This window comes from Syngnathus acus, chromosome 24 (assembly GCF_901709675.1).
Source record: "Syngnathus acus chromosome 24, fSynAcu1.2, whole genome shotgun sequence".
Classification (NCBI taxonomy): Eukaryota; Metazoa; Chordata; class Actinopteri; order Syngnathiformes; family Syngnathidae; genus Syngnathus; species Syngnathus acus.
In genome coordinates, this window is record NC_051108.1 from 4,553,381 (window position 1) to 4,575,647 (window position 22,267).

Genomic DNA, 22,267 nt, shown 5'->3' on the forward strand with positions numbered 1-22,267 from the left:
CTTCCCCCAATGATGGAACAATGACCCTTCACATCCTGTCTTGACAGTAGAGGTCATTTCATGCCTCTGAGGATGCAGAAGCGGTATGTAGAGTGACAGCCGCTCACCTCGGAATCCCTCTTGAGATTTTCACTTAAATTCGGCTGAGGCCGCAATCATTAGGAGGAAACACTTGCAAGTCACCCTGTGAGCCATTTCCCCGTCACATCTGCTTCCCATCCCCCCAAGTGTCACCACCACTCCAATAAACAATCCAAACTCGGGTTGTGAAAACAGAACATGTCAGTAGTGTAGTTCCTGCGTCACATCGCTTGTGCGATAAGCAGCTGCGGTGTTGGTGCGAGGGTGAGAAATTGCCGTGGTTCCCCCAGGGCAGCCCCACCCTTACCGCCTTGCCTACAGTCCGCCATTGCGGCCGTGCTGCTTTTTGTGTGATCTCACTTTGGAAAGCTCACGAGCTTCCCTCATTTGCCGACCAGCACTCTTGCAATCGCTTTTTAAGTGCGGTGTTTTGGAGAATATAAAACTCCAGCACCTCCCGATTAGAAGACAGTAAGCACTTAATAGGCCATTAAGAAAGAAATATTTGACAATCCTTATTTTCAGTTGATTCAAGATAAACATCAAGTTTTCCTGATTGAGTCATGCTTACCAGCACCGCTAAGTTATCCGAAGAAGCTCCTTATGATGCTAATTTTAGAATATTTTCTCCCTGGAAATTTATAAATCTTGTATATTCCCATATTTGTCTATTCAGATATTGAACATTGGAGTGTGTTTGCTTGTGCCTTATTACAGGCTTTATACGAGCATTCTTGAATCTTCTATTGTGCTGCTTTTTCATCGTCTGACTTTTTTTTTTTTTTTTTTGTCTATGCTTGTCCTCCCTCCAGTGGAATGAGGTGTTATTTTCACTCTCACACTTCATCCTCGCGCAAACAGTGCGATGACCTACTTGAAATCATCTTTTAGTCTCACGTCCGTAATATATATATTTTTTAAATCAGAAAAAACATTTATGTAGTCGTACTGATTTTAAGAACTGAATAGAGATAGTATCATTTAAAAGCAATAAAGACAAAGACAGGTACAAGCAGGGTTGATTACTTTTAATCAATTCAGCTAGCTACAAAATGTCCACCACTTTACACACTGACAAGATACAGAGAGGGAGTTTTTTTTTTTTTAATATAACATGCGTTGAGGACATCAATCTCACAGTTGAATCTATTGTGTCATTCAGGTTTGGGTATTTTATCACCTTACTCTAAGGGACATTTCAGAGATTTGGTATGCATAGCTCTAAAAGTACAGAAGCAACAAAAACCCTTTGTTTTCTTATTTTGATTCAGTGTATAGTTATCATGAACATTGTTATTTTTTTTTTTTTTACCAATAACAAACCACACGGGAGAATAAACTTACAGGTACAGTCTTTTTATAAAAGTAAGGTCTCTCAGAAATATGCGCCTTTGCTTTACATTGCAAACGTTTATTGTTTTTTTTTTTTCAGAGCATCCAAAACCTATGTTACAGTACACAACCAGTCCTCCTCTTTCAGCACTTTATCAACATCCTCACCACGAAACTGCATAATCGTTTAGAAAACAGGTCTTTTTATTTTTTTGCAATACGACCACAGATCTTTGTTTTGTCATCCTCGTCTCACTTTTTTGTTCCCTTATGCATTATTTTACAACAAGATGGTCACAGTCGGTAAATATATCAAGACAGAAAAAAGTGGCACTATTGCAAACTTGCAGGGAAGAATGGAACGATCAACTGTGTCCTAATACTGAGCATGCGTTTTTGTCAAGTCGCTACTGCCGTGTTATCATTTTTTATAGATATTTTTTTTCAGACAGGTTTTATTTAGAAGACTAAAATCTACCATTTTGTCATGCAGAGAACGCACAATTCACATCACTTGGAATGCAAATGCCTAATACAGCTACAGAGAATCTAGTTGCACATTGTCTAAACAGTAAACTCAGTATGATTGCAATGATGGACAATGGACCAGCGACTTCCTTTTATGATTGTTAAGAGTTGTTTGCAATCTTCTTCAACTCAGTTAATCATGACTTGCCATCGGTCTCCCTTTTACTGTGTGACAAAACACGAAAATAAGGAGCATCACAATAGCCTTCATGAAACCGCTTCACTTCGACAATACTGACATACTGAAAAAAAAAAGGAAGAATCAGAACAAACAGCTTGCATCGCATTCTTTATATATATATATATATATGTATATATTTAGATATATATATATATGTATATATATATATGTGTCTAGAGAATAAAAACTTCACAGGTGAGCCAGAGCGCCATTAACTCAGCACTATATACAACCTTTGGAAAGAATGATGTACGGAGTATAAGAAATGATCATTTTACGAGGACAATCATCTTGAAAAAGCTCGACAAACAACACCAGAACGACATTTACAACGGGACGGGGAGGTGATATGTGCATGTGTGCAAACCGAGAAGGTCAATATCATATTGAAAGCATGTCCGGCGTCTGATGACGTGCGGCGCCGTACACCGGGGACGGGTCATGCTGGGTGGGGGGGTGGGACAGGGTGTTTGCCCAGCATCTTTGTGGCCCTCTGGTTGGCCTCATCGATCCTGGTCTTGTTGGAATCAGCCTGGGTGAGTGTAAAGAGCACAGTGCGCGAATCAAGATCCATAAAGGTAGGCTTGTGAGTTACCGTATTTTTCAGACCATAAGGTGCACCGGGTTATAAGGTATACTCTTATAATTATATTTACTTATATATAACATATATATTTATAAACACTATACTTTTATATTTTTATATTATATTATATTATCATGTGTACTTTTATTATATGTATTATAAGTTTATTTTCTGAAATTTCTCGATATGGGGTGCATTACTGCACATTCAGGGGGGCAAACCAGTACAGCAAATCAGTCAAACTTTATATAACTTCAATTCAACCTCCATACATAAGAAACACCTGATTATTAGTAGCTCTGTTGATTTTTGAGAAAAGTCAAGAATTTTAAGTATGCCTCATAGTCTGAAAAATACGGGAATGATATTGGAGGTAATGGCTAAGATTAGGAAATGTATAGAAACAGATTTCATTATTATGGATCATATTTGATGATATTCAAATAATTGGGATAAACGTGTTTTCCTCCAGTGTGTTCTCTTTACCTTATCCATGATCCTGTCGATCTGGCGGTTCTGAGTGTCGATCTCGTTGCCCATGTCCACAGCCATGTGGCGCAAGTTTCCAATGATACCACCCACCTGCTCCAGGTTCTCGTCCATCTCGTTTTCCCGGGCATCATCTGTTACCCTGAAAACAAAAAAATGGACATATATGTGATCTGAAATTTTGGTACCCTACTTCTCTTCAAGCTTAAGATCACCTCGTTATCAAATACATGCTATAAATATTCATCTAGTAAATGCGAACTATGTTCTGGAATGTTTACCTGCGAATGAAGCCTCCACTGATGGCCATCTGTTCGCGCTCATCCACAACCCGGGCTGGCTGACTGGCCACCACCCCATCCTGGTTGTTCCCCCAGGCCTTGCTGGCACCGCTCTTCATCCTGGCCACCAAAGGCAATGAAGAAGAACAGTTACCGAACATTCTACTAAACCGCGCCATCAACTCCCTCAACCAGGCCGGCTTCCCATTTGTTAATTCAACCAACATAGAGAGCCGTGACTTTGAGGGTGGTTTTATATATCAGTCAATATCAAATTACTTGATTTCATGCAATAGTGGAGACTAGACTAAGTCAAGCAAAGCATAGCAAGCATGGATTGGTAGGGTTTGGAAGGTGCAAGCTTCTGTTTACACAATAGCAATGTGAGTGATACTATCTAGCAAGTGTCGTCTGCAGTGGTAGTGTAGGGTTTGGATGCACTTCTGTTTACACAATAGCAATGTGAGTTACTTCTAGCAAGTGTCGTCTGCAGTTTGGTATTTTACGGCATGCATTTAACAGCGCAACCTTTTTCTAATTGCACCTCCATGTTGTTGCACTTAAAAAAAAAACAAAAAAACAATCCCTCCCTTCAGTCCCACAGTTCATTGTCCCAATGTGACAGATAACAGAGGAGACGAGCTCCTGGGAGACAAACAACATAGAGCGTCACATCATTAGAGGAGGGACGACAGTTATGTGGAGAACAGACTAGAAAGTAAAAACAAGAAACAAATAAATTGAAGGTCAACATAGTAACACGTGACATTCCGTGTACTATTCGTGGAACTCACACCCCCCCTCGACACAATCCGACCTCGGTTTTCTGTTCTATCGCCTTTGGAAAAGCTGTGCTGAATTACCAGTGAGGGGTGCGATAACGATATCAATGCTCACCGAAAAGGAAGTGTGTACCCGACAAATAGAGCTGTGCTAACAAGATGCGACATCAGAGTGTCAGTGGGAAATTTGTTGTTACTCTTCAATAGATAAAAGGTCATCACAATAATACTAGCTCTTATCATCATTTTTTAATGAAAATAAAAAAATTGCGATGTCTGTAAAGATTTTCTGCCAGAATAAAAAAACAAATATAGTTAGCAAAAAACAATAGGCACTCTGTATTTGCTTCAAATGATGTGGTGGCCAAGTACTGCGCATATTAATTATTTTAGCCTCAGTGCCCTGGTTATCTTCGACTAAAAGTATTGTTTCAGTAAGCGGGAGGGAGAATGCTCAGCCTCCTACTTGACTTTTATTAATAGAACTGGACTGAGTCAAGGCTTCGCTTAGCTGCCAATCCCTGCTGACACACTCTTTCTTTTTGTACTTGTTGTTCCCCATCTGTCTGCTTTTCTTCATCTTCTCCTTTTATTCCGAGATGCACCGGCTTCTTCTCCGCTGTCAAATGGATGCCCTTAACGGGCGTTTATAAATCTGATTCACGGCAATTGAGCTGAGCTGATTGGATTAGCACTGTGGCAAAATAAAACTCCAGCTATTAAAATGAGCTGTCCACCAATCACAATTTTATCACCGTTGGCATGTAGACAATCAGAATCTGAGTGTATTATTAAAACAACCCCGGATCAGGTAACTTTTCCAGAACAAATACAGATCTATAAATGCCGGTGTCGCTTTTAGTGTCTGGTAACTGTTTTTACTTTATGTCTCATTTGCCTCCTTATGGTGTGTTCAATGTATTTTAGTTATTTTTTTTTTTCTTGTAATATTATTGACCATGATAAACATTTCTCCATTTTATAAACTAAAGTACTGTGACCTGTCTCATAATTAGTTAATTAATTACTCAACCGGGAGTGGTCCCATTAGAATTTCAGTTCTTACTTGCACATCTCAGGAAGTTCTGGAAACAGTTTGAGGAAGAACCTTATTTTTGTTGTTCCAGTATGCATGTGCACCAGTGCACAAAGCAAGCTCTATAAAGTCATGGTTGGATGAGTTTGGAATGAATGAACTTTTGAACCTTCACTTCAACCCCAACAAACACCTTTAAGCCCATCAGAAGAGCTAGGTCCTCTTGACCAAAATCTCTAATGTCACAAACATTATTTTGGTTGGATGAACAATCATTTCCCAAAGACAATCTCCTGTAAACTCTTTCCGGTAGAGTGGAGGCAATTATAGCTCTCAAGGTTCTGTCTGTGTAATAGTCAGGCATTATGATATTTTTCTTCATATAGTGGATTTTTTCCCTCTACATTTTCATCTTTCCCTTGTTGAGAACAAGTCATGAACCTTTAGCAGTATTTTTGGAAGAATATAATTGTTTGGGGGGTATATTACGGACACCCTGAGATAGCTTTAGCCCCCCCAGGACCCCCCAAGAACAAAAACCCTAGCGCCGCCAGTGATCCTCTTTCAAACTAATTACCTCCCCAAGCTCTGTATCACTTTTTATATTCTATATAAACCACAAATTTACTTAGTTGTTATGTTTGTATTATTGCCAATGTTTATGTGATATATTTTCTCTTGTATTATTCATGTGATTTTTTGTGTGTATTGCGCGGGGAAAGTGTTTGTGGAAGCGCTATAAAAATAAAGGTGTATCGTATAAATGTACATCATCATCAATGTCATGATCGGCATCATAATCTTAGCATCATCACGTGCAGCAATGCTAGTGTGAGTTGCATGCATGAGCATTCCAAGGGTCATGCTCGCAAGTCATTCCATGTTATTGCAGTAGTAGTAGTGGGGCGGGTTGTTAACAGGGGGTCAAAAATGTTTTTTTTTTGCCTGCAAAAAAGGTGAGCATCTAGTGAATGTTGAGTGGTGTGGTAGTGGTAAAGATCATGCATATAAGGAGAAGCGTCACAGTCAAGCGCTGTCCTCTGCATTTCGATACCAACGTCACTGAGTTGAAATGTCCATGGGGGACTCTGACTCTGGTTTAGCAGTTACCAAAAAAAAATTCTTGCTTTTTGGGTTTTGATTCTGAAAAGCAGCTAACGTGCTCATCTGATAAATGGCTCCTCACAGGTACGGTAATTTTCGGACTATAAGCCGCACTGGACTATAAGCCGCACCAGATCAAATTTGTAATTCAGGGTTTAAAATTTGAGTATAAAGTAGCGGCTTATAGTCCGAAATTTACGGTATATACATATGCGTGTTGAATTATGTTGAATTATGTTGAATTATCTTGAGTTTTGATTGACACTCTAAGAGTGATATTAAATCAACTGCATATATGAATGTGTCTGGGACGGTTTTCGAAATTGGCCTCCTGTGTGTATGAATATGGAAGCCACTGATGCCTTTTTGCAGCTGGAGCAGAGCAGGCCGTAATTCATGCCAGCGGTTTCAGTGTTTCTTATGAAGGAATTGATCATTTTGTAAAGGCAGGCAGGCAAGGCAGGCAGGCAAGCAGCACCTACTTGTTACATGGACAGGAGCAAAGACCACAGAATTTCCCTAGATCGTTCAAATTCTTTTCTGCATCCTTCATGTCCTTATTGATTTGGTCCATTCCCTCCTCGATGCGCTCCAGTTGTTCTGATTAAACGCAAGTCATTTATCCCCCACACAATGAAGCACGAGGAGATAGGGAGAGAGAGCGAGAGAGAGAGAGAAGACAAAGGAGAGAGACAATAACTTCAGACACTCACTGTGACGAAAGAAACTAGGAACAAAAATTCAAAATTAAAAAAATTAAAAAAAAAAAAAAGAGGAAAAACTGGACGCCACCACATATGCGACAACCTTTGAGGCACGTTGTCAGTACCTACTTGTTACATGGACATATGAAAAGCCACAGCATTTCCCTAAATCTTTTAATTTTTCTCGGCTTCCTTCATGTCTTGGTTGATATGGTTCATAGCCATCTTCAACACGATCGAGTTGCTCTGGTCAGGACAAAGGGATGACAGTAGTGGAATGATGTCATTGGCTGATTGGCACAAATATGATTTATGATGAGCAGCAACTGATATGGGGCTATCATAGGGGAGGGGCACCGAATGTATTGATGGGTCTGAATGGCATTTTGGGATGTGCTTTCTTGATTAGAGTTAGAGGATCCTCACTTTAATTACAAAGGAAGCATATTGCTCCTAAAGTAATCTAACGGCCATTTTTAAATCTACAGAAATTGATAGGGGGGGGGGGACAGCACAGGCAGACGGATTCTGAGCTCCGCGTGGATGTTCGAGGAGTTTCATTCATAATTCTAACAACAGGTAAGGAACATCTTAACTTGACTTCATCTCATTAAGCTCTCTGCATTAATGGAAAATAGTTCCCATAGACCCTCCAAAATCTTGCAGCAAGTTTTTCCTTTAGAATAAACGGCAAAGAGGAAACCAAAATTAATTTAGTCTGTATTGTGAAGAGCTGTCAAAATGAATCGATTAATCAACAAGTAATCGATTAGCAAATAATAATCGACAACCATTTTATAATCGAGTAATCGTTCCGAGACCATTTTTTACTTCAATTTGGCCAAATCCTCTCATGACAGCCTCTCAACAGTATTTATTAATAATTGTTGTCATCATTCATGACAGATTATATGTTGTGTTTAATCAAAACAAGACGCCTGCTTTTACGTCGGGAAAACAATAATCGCACCAGTAATCTGTTTGGTGGTTTTTATCACTAAACAATACATAATAAACATCAGTAGATAGGGGAATGATTTTGTAATCCACTTTTAATTCAAATCAAATTTAATATATTATAGTAACTCCATTAGATGATAGTATTCGATTAATCGGTAGAATAATCGATTCTAAAAACATTCAATAGTGACATCCCTAATATAGGTGTCCATGTAGCTATTCTGTAATATACTTAATTTTCCTATTATGATGGATAATTTAGGGGACCCTTCATCAAAAATCCAATGCTGCCTTCGTTTATTTTTTAATTTTTTATGCATACTGTATATTGAGCATTTATGGATTTCAAGGGCTTGCTCATGCTGATGTGGATGGCGGTTTGGAGACTATTCATAGCAAAGACTTTCCAGCCTGGCTAGTGATTAAAGACATCTTATGAATTATGGCGCATAGTCATCAATTAACTATATTCAGATTTGTAAAATCCCCAGTTGGTACGCAGACATATGGTATGCAGTACAATCCGTGCATCCGTTTTCTTTACGGCTTGTCCTCATTAAGGTCACGAATGTGCTAGGAGCCTATCCCGGTTAGCGTTGTTAAATGATTCAGTGTTTTGATTTGTAACAGCACAGAGCATGTGATGCTCGTTAAAGAGCGTTACAGGCAGTGTAAATGAAAGCCGTTCTGTCGGCCGCTATAAAGGTTTTGCAGACTGCTGACACAAACGGAGGGTCAGAGGACCAAAATACAATTCATGGTCTTTCTCGGGACACATAAAATGTTGCCTTTCAGGTCCTTCTGCATGCCAGAGCTGAGACATACTTTCACATTCCTTCAAAAAAAAAAATCACCAGAGGTTGCTTTCTAGAATTATACTAGATGCCCTGAAGTAATATATTGTAACCAGGGATTTCACAAAGCAGTGAATGGATTGACTGAGAGTGGCGGAATATTTTGTCATTACCAGCTAAATCGATCGTATCTTTTCAATCGTTCTTTTTTCAATTGTGGAATGTCAATGAACCAAAACCACGAAGAACTTGAAACAAATTCATCTGATATCCCCGTTTAAAGTCACCCTGACACCAAATCAAGTTAAGACACAGGTTTTCGTCACTGTGGTGGTTGGCTCGTATAAACGTGTTTGGCACTTTCAAGATATCAGCTGCTGTCGGTGTGGGCAAATGGAAATAAGCAAAAAGCTCCTGCAAATAGCAACAAAAACATTAAAACAGAATTGCTAAAAGGAAACAAAGGGTTGAAAGAAGCTGGAAATTACAATTCCTTAATGCAAAGAAATGTCAAACAAACCATTCAAAACAAAACCCCTTAGAAATATCATGTCAAATATGGAGAAATTTAATTAGTTTGGATTTGTATTCATACAAAAGCATGGAGCTGCCAATTGGGAGTAAATTATTTTCGACTGGCAAGTACGTTTGAACAAACGAATTAGCAAATAATGCTAAAAACTAGCATTCTTTTACCCATAATGCCACGGGGTATTGACTTGAGTAAAATACTTATTTCATTTTAAGTATTTGACCTACATTACAACATGTTTCAAAATTAACTGAGTAAAATGATTTATTTGTGTGGTTTTTTTTGTTTTATTGTGGCTGTAGTGCATAATTTCTGTTCGTCATTTTTTCCCATAGTACGTTCAAACATATTTGCCAGTCAAAAATGTTTTTTTACTCCATTTTGGCAGCTTCAAGCTTCCGTACATTTAAACAAATCAAGCCATCATGTATTAAACAGTAAATCTTTGGCACAAGTAAACTATTTTCTTGCACATGAATAACAATATTACCTGATGTGACTACAGTTACATAATTTTACCATGTTTGTGTCTACATGACCTCACATTTCATCACCGTTTTTCATCTCCATACTTACCTCCTTGTTCGTCCAACATGACCAAAGTCCTAATGCCGGCATCTTTGCTCTAGTCCCCAGAAGCAGGTAGGCAGCATGATTTGGAAAGGAGGGAAAAAAATAAATGGAGTAGAGATAAGTAATGAGGCTATATCGAGTCGGAAAGTTAATGGGAACTGAAAGATTTTTGCTGCCATAAGCGATTCCCACATTCTATTTTCACCTCACTGCTTCTCACCATTTTTCTTTGCCATTTTTTAGTGCAAGCTAGGAAATTGCCAATTTTGTACGACGGCTATTTCTCCCTAGGAAGCTCTTTCAAAGTACAGAACCTGCTCGCCATTTAGTCTTAAAATGAACAATTTTGACATGCTTTTACTTGGGCGACTGGGGAGTAAGAATGACTGTTGATTGACAGCTTGTAAGCGTTACCATGGTAACCAGAGTCAAAAGTCTACCGTATTTTCCGGACTATAAGGCGGCGGCGCACCTAAAAACCTCAAATGTTCTCAAAAGCCGACAGTGCGCCTTATAGTCCGGTGCGCCTTATATATGGACCAAATTCCTAAATTTAAACTGGCCCGAAGCATTGTGTCAGGAAATCAATCATGAGTGGCCCGCTGAAGACAATGAATCATGAATCAAAAAGACTATGGATCATTATTTTGTGATTATAAAGTAATTTGTTGCGTCTGAAGTCTAAATAAAAAAGATAAAATGGAGAATGATTTGATTTGGATGAAAAATCTGATATGATGCATTAATGGTGCACCTTATAGTCCGGTGCGCCTTATATAAGGACAACGTTTTAAAATGGGCCATTCATTGAAGGTGCGCCTTATAGTCCGGTGCGTCTTATAGTCTGGAAAATACGGTACTTGTAATCAACTGTCGAGCATATGATTATAGTGAAACCTGATGTTGTCGTTATTATTATATATTATATTTCATCATCACATTCCATCAGTATGTTATGCTCGATATGCTATATAAATATTAGTGACTGATGGGTTGGGCTTGCTTAGTAGGTGCTGGAAGAGAGGATACTGAAACCCAATTGTCCGCAAACCTGCTTTCTGCCGGCTTCTTAGAAATCCCGCAACACCGTACCGGTACGCGGCACCTGGCTCGGCCCGATAGGCATAAATGCGATTATACTGTGTCGGTGTTTCTACACACAAATGATCTAACATGCATGAACGCAACCCCCTCCAGCTGCATCCTCAGCAATTTGGGACGAAAGCCACATTGACGTTTGAGAGGCGAGAAGGGAGCAATAAGAAAGGCTGGCGTATAAATTATTCTGTAATTCAGTCTGTCTACAGCCAGGAGAAATCCCAAGGTAGTTGAAATATGTCTCTCGGGGAACACCCGAAATGAGAAGTAATCATGATCCCAAGCAGGCAAAGAAATGGCTGTAATATTCTTGCACATTCTAAGATCTGGTGCGGAGATTAGCATTTCGTTGCGCTGCAACTTAATGACCCCTTGCCTCCAATGTTAGTCATTTTAACATCCAGCTCTGGAAAGCTACCAATTTATTATCCTGCTGTAGAATCCAATAAAACGTTATGATTAGTGTTAGGTTGCATTTCCTGAACAAGTAAATAGTGATGGGCAAGGTTTTTCCCCATAAATCAATAATGTCATAACTGTTCTTACACTTACAAAAAAAAACCTGAATCAGCACTTTGTAAACAAAGCATACTTGTCTTCCTGGCAGTGACTGAGCTAGATCAAAGCTATCTCAAGGGGTCCGCAAAACAGGACAAAAAATGTTTTAAAAACCCAAATAATTCCTCGGAAAACACCGATAAAGATCCACTATATGGTCTCCACGGAAAACAGACAAGAATGTGGAGATAAAATCCTGTAAAAATCAGAAAATACCCAACTTGCATATTTCAGATGGGGCTCAATTGACAAGATGATAAAAAGAACAAAATGTGTGATTTGTTTTGAATTCTTGCTGGTCATAATTAGACCGACGATCAATATGACCTTGACATCCACATTGGCAACTTGTCAGATCTTCCCTTCTGTTTATGATGCTCTTTATGCCTCCTCATTTTTATTCATCCATCTGCCTTAGGTAACTCCTTGTCCTTTCCTCCTAATTTGCCACAGTGTCATTTACCGACCATGAATGTTGCATAAGCCCTTAACTCTACGCACGTATGCTTATTTTTCCTAACGAGAAAACAATTAAAAGACAGTTTATGGATTTACTGCCTCAAGCTGTTAACTCAAGCATAAACACTGGGAACAAAAAGATCGTTGTTACCTCTTCCACCAGCTGCAACATACGACGAGTGCTCTCCAGTGACTGTGGGACGAGAAAACAAAATTATTTTAATTGAATGTATCACTCGGTATGCTGCAATACTGTTCTCCACCATTGCATCAACAAAAAAATGGACTGACGTAGGCTGGTATTTGAAAATAGATGTTTTCTCAGACTATGCGAAAGCTGAAACTAGTTATCGTGATGATTCTACCATTTTGTCCGTGCCCGATTCTTGGGAATATTCAATATTCTGCCCATGTTTGTCAGTGTGAGTCATATGTGAATGTGGGGGGAGCGGTGACCTGCTCCAGGCTTTCTCTGAGGCCTTTCTTGTTAGGATGAAACAAACACCCACATTTAGACACTCACAAGGTCAAGCGCATACATGAATATCTGACCTGTGAAACAATCTCACAGCTCAGTCTTTCATGGCAAAATAGAAATTCTGTCCAGTCGTGTCATATAATCAAGAACATTTGGTGAGAGAAACATGATATAGCATTGCCTTGGCAACGCTGGATGACCTACTTAGGTTGATGACATTGGTGGACGTTTGCTTGTGTTTTACAATCAGGTCGCTCTGATCTCAAATTTTGGCTCGTATCTCAAAGCAGAACGTCGTCTCCCAACTTTGTATGTTGGTGCCTCATAATAAATGCTTGGTCTCACCTCATCGGCGAGCTGGTCAGCACGTTGTTGCATGTCTGACAGCTCATTGCGCATGTCCGCATCATCTGCCATGGCTGTTGGGTGTGGGGGGTGGAGAGGGTCTCCAACAGGGAAGAATAGATCCTAGAGGGAATCCGGGACAAGCTGAAAGAAAGACAAAATTGTTTTTGTAAGCAGCTGACTCTACAGATGTGAGATCAAACAGATGATGGCTGTTCAAAAAATTGACATATGTGACTTAACCCAGATATGAATATTCATCAGCTACATTTACATGAATGCACATTTGGTCAATCTGCTCATGTCAATGTGATTTATTCAGATCAAAAGTGTGACGCATGAGCATTTGAACCTAATCATCTAAATATTTCTAGTGTCCATAAAAACAGTGGATTTGATCCTACTTTAAATCCGAACTCGAACACTTAGACCTACTACGCTACTATTTCTAAATGTTGGTCATCATTTATTTTAATATATTTATTTATTTAATTTAAATAATTTACTCGGAGAGCCAAATCATTTTTGCAATGATAAAAAGTTTGACGATCATTTATATTTACCCTGATGAGGGTCAAAACATGACCTTATAGTTGCAGTTAAGTAGGCTAATCTTACTGCACTTATTAAATTCAAAGTCAGATCATCATCAAGTGCATCCAGTCTCTATGCTTGGTTGCCACAGTTCCCAATGCTCAGATGTACTGAGGTTAACCAGAAATGGAAGGACTAGCCACAATGAGCACTCACATCACAGACATGTGTGCAATTGCTAATTGCCCAATGATATGCATCATGTTTGATTTGTTGCTCTTTTCTTGCACAAAGTACGTTTACTGTATATGCAGATGAAAGGAAGCTTACTGGTTTTCATTTGATTCATCCACATTTAATTTAATGCATAGGTGTCAAACTCAAGGCTCGGGGCCCAGATACGGCCCGCCACATCATTTTATGCGACCCTCAAATTTTGCATCGACTCTGTGTCATTACTAAAATTACAAATTGTCTTCACTTTTTAAAAAAAAACAGAGATTTTGTTTGCAATTTTTATTACCATTCGTCTTTTCAAAGTCAAAGTCTGCTTTATTGTCAATTTCTTCACACGTCAAGACACGCAAAGAGATCGAATTTGCGTTTCCTACTATCCCACGGTGACAAGACATATTACATATTATATCATATATTATGTTATATTATTCTCAAAATATTTGAACAGTTTTTCCTAGTCTCTGATTTCAAAACTAGTTATTCATCAGTTTATTTTGTAGCTTATACTGTATATAGACGACGTTGAGAATCATAATGGCCCTCCGAGGGAAACTATGACTACGATGCGGCCCACGACAAAAATGAGTGACACCCCTGATGTAATATTTACTACTTTGTTAGCAAATGTTGGTGACAGACTTGCAAACTCGTATTACGCTGTCGACATAGAAACGAGGACGCACCTACGCTCCTCTTTCCATTCCATTTTGAATCCGGAGATGCTTCCATTTCACAAGCACATATACGATCATGTGTACAGTCACCGATATCACAACATAGCAGAGTGTGATTCATTAAAGCCCCCATCTCACAAAATCCATCCATTAGTGTTGCATTTGAGTCACATTTCATGATGGGACATCCGAGCCTCCTTTAAATCACAGATAAATCCATCAACCCGTAGATGGTTTGTATGTGCAACTATTTAGGATATTTCAGCTCTCCCCTTGCCCTAATTTCTTTCCCTCGTTCTCGCCTTTCCTCTCGCACTGCTGCGTCGCTCGCCAACAGCAGCCATGTTGGCTTACATAAACCTCAAAAGTGGACAACGCAGTGCTTGGCATCTAAATCGAGGATGATTTACAGCAGACTTCGGAGTCACTTGCCGCGGGGAGACGGATTATCACCTCCCTCCTGCTTTATGTAAGCGAATTCCAGCAATTAATTTTTAACAGTCCACATTGACCTTTTACTTTATTGGCTCAATTACAAGCGTCACATTTTGCACTGTAGCCTTCCTCAGCAGTTCTTTCCGAGCACTGGAACTTTTTTGTCTTTATTTATCTTTTGAAAATTTGACATGAAAATAATCAAATCAATTTATTTCAGTTCATCTGTTCTCGCCCCCCAAAACATCATACATGCTGTCAGCTAATGCTAATCTGCGCGTTTAACAAAAATCTTTGCACAAAATCAACATTTGCTTCTTTTATGTCTCCCAAAATATTCAAAAATCTGTGATGAATTGACTTCAACGAGGCTTTTATTACTTGAGCATGTACAAAAAACAAAAATTAGTCATTCAACCTCATAGAATGAAATAAATAGAAACCCGATAAATGATATGAATATTATTGACCCTTTTGAACACGTCACTAAAAATCTGTCAAGTGCACTACTGTGTGTGCGCCTGTGTGCCCCATAACAAAAGGTGACGCACTGTTCTCCCCTTGAGTCATCACCTGGCTTCACAAAGCACAGATTACGCAGATTCACGGCAATGAATGGTAACCAAGGTGACCCCGAGTCAACAGCGAGGCAATAAAGCGCGAGACACTTCTAGGGAAAAAAACATGCTCACTTTTATTAAAATACATAACCTGAGTTGTAAGCACACAAAGCTATTGGTGCATGTTGTGTGTGCATGCGTATGTGTGTGTGCACCCACATCATTAGTGCCATGTTGCCTCAACGAGGATGTCGGGGTGTGGTTTGCTGATTAGCGGCGGGATTTAATTTACGACACCGACGAAGGGCCTGTAAAAGTGATTTATTGCATGTGCGGTGAGGACCTGACGCTTTAAGGCAATTATTGGATTAAGGCTGAGCACTGCAGGGTTTTAAATAATCACTTCAGCAATACTACCTACAGCCAATAAAAAAAGCAGAAAAAAAAGTGGAACAAAACAACATCTAAGGTTTACAGGCACATCCGTTTATCCATCCATCGAGTGTTTTTATGACGTCTGGAGTCGCATGGTCACCATGGGAACAATAATTTTACATATGAATATGCCTTTAATTCCACCCGTGGTACCAGCCTGTCTAATTACATTCAACTTGTACAATACTGGCTTTATCATTTACCTCCCTGTTGTACTCTGTTATTATTTCATAATCAGATACCCGTAAGCCAGACTGCATTGTAAATCGGACTCCTTTTCAGACACCAATTAATATCACCCGAATCTCAAAGTGATTAAACACAAAGTATAAAACCCGAGAGCAAAATACTCAAATGTGGTTGCGTTACAATCGTATAAAACCCGAGAGCAAAATACTCAAATGTGGTTGCGTTACAATCGTGTTATATATTATATCTATAATTCATATCTATTGAATATTTTGGGTGCTTACATAATCAGTAACAGCACTCACTTAAGTGCTTTGTGTCAAAAGCATTTTGTTACTGCGCATTATGTCAACATATAATATTAACGCAATGCTATATTTATTTACAAGCCTGACTAATCACCGTGATGTGATATGACACAATACACCTCAGTGTCACTTCAGCTAGAGCTTTCTCTCTCCAGAGAGGCGCTAGCTTGAAGTGCTGTGGCGGCATCCCAGAGGGCTCCTAGACAGAGACTGCCATGCATTATTGACCCAAGAGCCCCTGAACCCCCATCTCATATTCATCACAGGCGCAGATGACGATTGGTACATGAGAATAGAGAGAAGTATCAATAGGTGACATTTTGTGATCAATTTAAACCTGTTTCGGTAATATTCTGGGCCAATGTACAAATTTCATCATTACAAAATAAATATTATTACAATTTTAACATCTTGGAAGAGAGAGCCATATGCTAAAAAAACAACTCAGACTCACTGCATCATTCACCTCTTTAGAGGTTCATGCTGAGGCACATATATCACCGTGAAGTATTTAAATTGACATTTATGGTACTAAAAAGGTCTAAGCCAGGAGTGTCAAAGTCATTTTTGTCACGGGCTGCATTTTACTCATAGTTTCCGTCGGAGGGCCATTATTGTATACAGTATAGACTACACAACAAACAAATAATGAACGATGAGCTTTGAAATCGGACACTAGTAAAAACTGTTCAAATATGCATGGTATTAAAAATTGCGATTGTAGGTTTTAAAGTTAAGACAATTTGCAATTTTAGTATTAACACATGAAGTCAATGCACCACATAAAATGATGTGGTGGGCTGTATTTAGCCCCCCCCGGGCCTTGGGTTTGACACCTATGGTCTAAGAGAATGACAAGTAGAATGTGCCTGGGAGGTGATGTGCACAGTTGCTTCAATCCTTCAAATGTCGGGAAGGTGGCCCAGATTAGCACATGTTCAAAAACCACTTGAGCAATTTCGGTTCATGTCTGCAACCTGTTCTGAATCGAGCACGACTGCTCTTGTTTTTCAATGCCGTGAAAGTCCGAGGAGAGACATGCAAAATGTTCCTCATACGGTATCTTTTGACCCATCTGTAAATAGAAAACGTTCCAAGCGATGCCTCGGCGCTCGTCAGATTTCCTGATGTTTTAGCAAAGCCTTAGCAAAAAAATCAATCCGTAATGCCTCAATCGATATTGATGACTTCCATTACTCCTCTGAAGCAGCTGGGGAAGATGATAAAACACAAATTATTTTGACGTGAGCAAAAAAAAAAAAAAAAGCAAGAAATAATCCACAATCACGCGATTTATATCACAACTCAACTGGACGATTTAATTCCCAACCTTCAAGTAGCCAGGCCCCTTTAGAGCCTGTTAAATATTTGAGAAGTCATAAAAACAGACATTAAAAAGCAATTAGGTTTGTTCAGAGGACACCATACCCTACATACACACTTAAAAATATCAAATTACACCTCGACTGTCTTTTTTTAAACGCTTCTAACAGGGGTAAGTTGCAATACTTTAAATTCAATCAAGCAAAAAATACCGTAATTTTCTGACTATAAGCCGCACCGGACTATAAGCCGCACCAGCTAAAATTCGCGATTCAGGGTTCAAAATTTGAGAAAAAAGTAGCGGCATATCGTCCGAAATTTACAGTACGATTTTTTTTTTTTGGGGGGGGCTGTGAATTCTATTTCAAATATAATCAATAACCAGACTCAATCATAATAATTAAATAATGATAACGTTTCTTTGTTACTGTTGAATTTTAACATTTGGCAGTTTGTTGGAATAATATTCCTAAGCAAAGCTGGAGAAAGGACGCTGATGACATCACATTGGATCGGCCTCAAACGGGTGCGTTGGGAAGCCCCCCAGGCAAAGCCAGTCATGGGATTGAAAAGATTTTGAATATTAAGTCAAAATGAATGAGTTGGAATATTACTCATCATTTAATATTTGAATATAGTTCACCACTTGATGATGTGACTGACAGTCACAGCAGCTCTTTTGCTACCGGCGAGAGCGAATGGATCTTGCTGTCGTCTGTGAATTAGAAAAATAATTCTAGACAAGTAGATGTGTTCCTCTCTTCACACCACTGCAGTTCCGGTGCCTTGGGAGCAGCCATTTTGTTTCTCTGTATTTGTTTACATGCCGAAAGTGTCTGCTAGAGAGCGAGAGTCTGTCCTCGGAGGGCTGACTGGACATAGGAAAAAAAAAAAGTCTTTCATCCCATCTGGACATTTTTGCAGCTTCTCAGCGTTTAGGCTCTTGAAAATGTCTTCAAAGAGAGAAATAATTTGTAGTTTCTAAACTGAACCGCAACACTTTAGAAAAGTGGCCAGTGGTCAAGTTCTTTACTCAAGGGGACTTAAAATTATTTTAAATTGATTTTCATCTCTAGCATCAATATTGCCATACACCTATTTGCTGCTTTCCGTGCGTCAGGAGTAAAAATAAAATATTGTATTGATTGTGTAAAAAGAAAAACAATAGCCCTTTTGGTCTCGCCAGTGGAATGCAAAAGAATCAATGACAAGTAACTCTTACAATTAATAATTTACTTACTCTGCATATCTAATGCAATTTAATAGCGGTATGGAAACTGCTTTTACAGCAATAGACTGGATGAAACGCTGACCTCTGCCTAGGTTTGAAAGCAAGTCTTTTTTCTCTCTCGACAGACAGCATGGTGCGCTCGTGTTTGCTGCATCTGCCTCGTAGTTCTGAGATTCAGTGCTCGAATCTCAGTTTCGATCCTCCTGTGTTGGAGTTTACATGTCCAGGATACTCAATTTAGATATACAGTAACCTCAGTGAGTGGAAGTAGTATAGAACAGCGTTTCCCCAAACTTTAGTGCGCCAAAGCACGCACTTTACAAAAGAAAAATCTCACGGCACGTTGGCAAAAAGAAAACCAAGCTGAAATGATGATCTGAGCCAGTTTAATTGAACACTCAACTGATCTATTTCCAGGAAGCCATGAGTCATCCTAGTATGACTAACAACAACAGGAATGTGCGCAGATATTTTTCAGGCAGGTGCTCAAGCCTCCAAAATGACATGAATCACAAAAATTCCGACTAAAAGTTCTGGTGGTATCATGGAATTCTGGTTGGGAATAGATTCTATTGCAAATGTCTTTCAGTCATTTTAGTTGATTAATTTCATGATCGGTTACTTGCCGATTAATCGATCGATTGGGAACCACCCAACTTTTATTCAAATCTGCGGAATATATTTTTGTTATCTGCTAGCTAACAACAGCCAACCTGAGTAGAGGTAACAGTGAAATATTTATCAACATCTCTTATATTGTATTTTATTAAATTGTACAGCAGTACCTAATATTGTGACCTTTTTAATAGAACAACATGCCTATCACCATTTTTTTACAATATTAATATTCTTATCTTACAACCACACATTTTAAAATGATTATCCACTCGTTTTACTATTTATATTTGTCGTTAATCTACATTTTAAAGCAACCCATCTGCCCTGGCATCCACCCACAACAGGAAACATAATTGTATTGCATGTCATAAAATATTCACCAGCCTGCACCAAAAAGGCTCAGCTCGTATTGACCACCATCCATCATTTTGTTTATACGGGCTTCATTTCAGCGGCAGTACAGTAAGCGTGTAACAGTACCAGAGTGTTTTCTGAGAAGCGAACCCGCGGCGATGATATCAGTGAGTCACCATTCATCTGGCAAGCAGCCCCTTTCTCAATGTGCTCAATAGGCCCACACTCCTCCCATCACCCCTCCCACCCTACTCTTGCTCTCCCTGCAGTTTAAACGCTGCATATCGCAGTCATGACAACCACAGCATCACCCCCCCCCTCTCCCCTCCTCCCCCGGGTGAGGGCGTCCACTTAGGGACATGTTTGGATGCTACTGTTGAATGCTAAGCAAGTGCGACATCAACACACTGTTTTAACCCCACAGCCACAGACCACATGAACCACGACAGTGTCAAACGTTCAATCAGCCAGTCACGACATCTGCTTACCCAATGGACAACACCGCCTCTCACTTACATAATCAATACAGTAGGAGCCCAACCAAAAATGCCTTTCTTATTCACATTATATGATTTGATGCGCTAAATTATTGCTATTCGTTGCTAATATCTCTATCTGATTCAGACTATTTATCCGTCCCCACCATCAAGACTCACATAAGAATAAGCAAAATAAAACAGCATCTATCTATCTATCTATCTATCCATCTATCTATCTATCTATCTATCTATCTATCTATCTATCTATCTATCTATCTATCTATCTATCTATCTATCTATCTATCTATCTATCTATCTATCTATGTGGTATCTAGGTATAACTCTATCTATCTATCTATCTATCTATCTATCTATCTATCTATCTATCTATCTATCTATCTATCTATCTATCCATCCATCCATCCATCCATCCATCCATCCATCCATCCATCCATCCATCCATCCATCCATCCATCCATCCATCCATCCATCCATCCATCCATCCATCCATCCATCCATCCATCCATCCATCCATCCATCCATCCATCCATCCATCCATCCATCCATCCATCCATCCATCCATCCATTCTGCAGGGGCGCACCCTGATCAACACCTATTGCGCACCCTGTAATGCAACAGTGGCCCACGGGTGACCCATAACTTAAGAGATGTGACGTACATGCAGCGATTCTTCTTTTTTTTCCCTGCGTGCCTCACGCACCTCAAGCGCAGAGCCGCGTTAATTGACGATGGTACCCCCCCCCCCCCCTCCCCGCTCGTGATTGACGGAACACGCGTCGCGGTCCCATTGATGGCGACAAGCGTCAAGGGTGTCACGGCGCACACGCATTCGGAGCTCCTCCACCCACCCTTGCCCCCTCTTTTCTGTTTATACGGGGTACCCTTCTCCCATCAACTTCATCATGGCGCACTTTACTATTGCACCTTCACCGCAATCACCTTGTGTGCGCCATGTAGTCTCCCCATCTCGCTGTTCTTTTCTCATTAAAAAAATAAAAACGCACCATCTTGATGCGATTAGTTGTCTACCTGCTGCGGATTCCTGTGTAGACAACCGCAGGAATGATGTGTAGCTCACCAAAAACATCTGGTCAGCATATGGACACTTAAAATATTTGTCACACATTTGCGGCGTGCCTCCTCCCCGGTTTGCAATCATGCGTCGCTATCCAAGGTGCTGAAAGAGCGAAAACGCCCACATTGCATCGACGCATTATTGCGCACCGCATCCATTCAACTCATTGCGCGTTTGCACTCGGGAGGTTACGCACTGTTTGTTCTTCACACGCTCAAATAAAAATAAATCGACCATAAATACGTCTTAGTTCCGCCGTCAATCACTGCCGTTCAATCCCGAGCGGATAATTACCAAGTGACATCCAATGCGCAAACTGTTTGGCGAAGAAAAGAGAAAACCGGAGCAGACTTACCCGAGCTTGTTGTCGTCGGCCTGCAGTCAGCTCTGGAGGAAATGCGTTCCCTTTTTTTTTTTGGACCAGCAGCCCCCCCCCGCTCTGTCTGTGCGCGCGTGTGTGTGCGTGTACGCGTGTGTTTGTGTGTTCACGCTGTGACGGCGATGCTGCAAAGGCGCTGCGCCGAGTCTTCCTCACTTCTTCAATGAGGGGAAGCGGTGCAGTTCTCGTCAAAGATGGCGGAGCTTCTGACGTCAGCAGCAGTAGCGTTTAAACGGAAAAAAGAGTTGTTTTAATTTATTTTTTAAATATATTTTTATCTTTGGGGGTAGATGCACGGAGCACACTTAATATAGACATATGCGACATGTCATTAAGTACCTCCATACTCAACCAGTCACACAAATATGTTGTTGCTGTACTTAAGTTCAGATATAACTTACTTGAGAACCTTAATTTATGAGTTAATTAATTCCATAATCCATCACTCAATTTACTCATACATCAAATCAACTTTCCCCATTGAAATAAATGGAGATACTAACAATTCATTCC

The 22,267-nt window shown here is 39.8% G+C and overlaps 1 protein-coding gene and 1 long non-coding RNA gene across 2 annotated transcripts in view; one reads left to right on the forward strand and one right to left on the reverse strand.

Annotated features, from left to right (window-relative positions):
- Positions 1–1,094: 1,094 nt before the first annotated feature.
- snap25a (synaptosome associated protein 25a) lies at positions 1,095–21,929 on the reverse strand. The gene is made up of 8 exons (XM_037243904.1): positions 21,731–21,929; positions 12,902–13,045; positions 12,230–12,271; positions 9,967–10,015; positions 6,883–7,000; positions 3,479–3,598; positions 3,195–3,339; positions 1,095–2,654 (listed from the first exon to the last, which is right to left on the reverse strand). Exons 2-8 carry the CDS (start codon positions 12,971–12,973, stop codon positions 2,562–2,564), a joined length of 639 nt encoding a protein of 212 aa, XP_037099799.1. The 5' UTR covers positions 12,974–13,045; positions 21,731–21,929; the 3' UTR covers positions 1,095–2,561.
- The window catches only part of LOC119117601, a 63,011-nt gene continuing 48,349 nt past the window's right edge, over positions 7,606–22,267 (forward strand). Inside the window, exon 1 of the long non-coding RNA XR_005096560.1 lies at positions 7,606–7,683. This is a non-coding gene — a long non-coding RNA (uncharacterized LOC119117601). The remainder of the gene's footprint in view (positions 7,684–22,267) is intronic.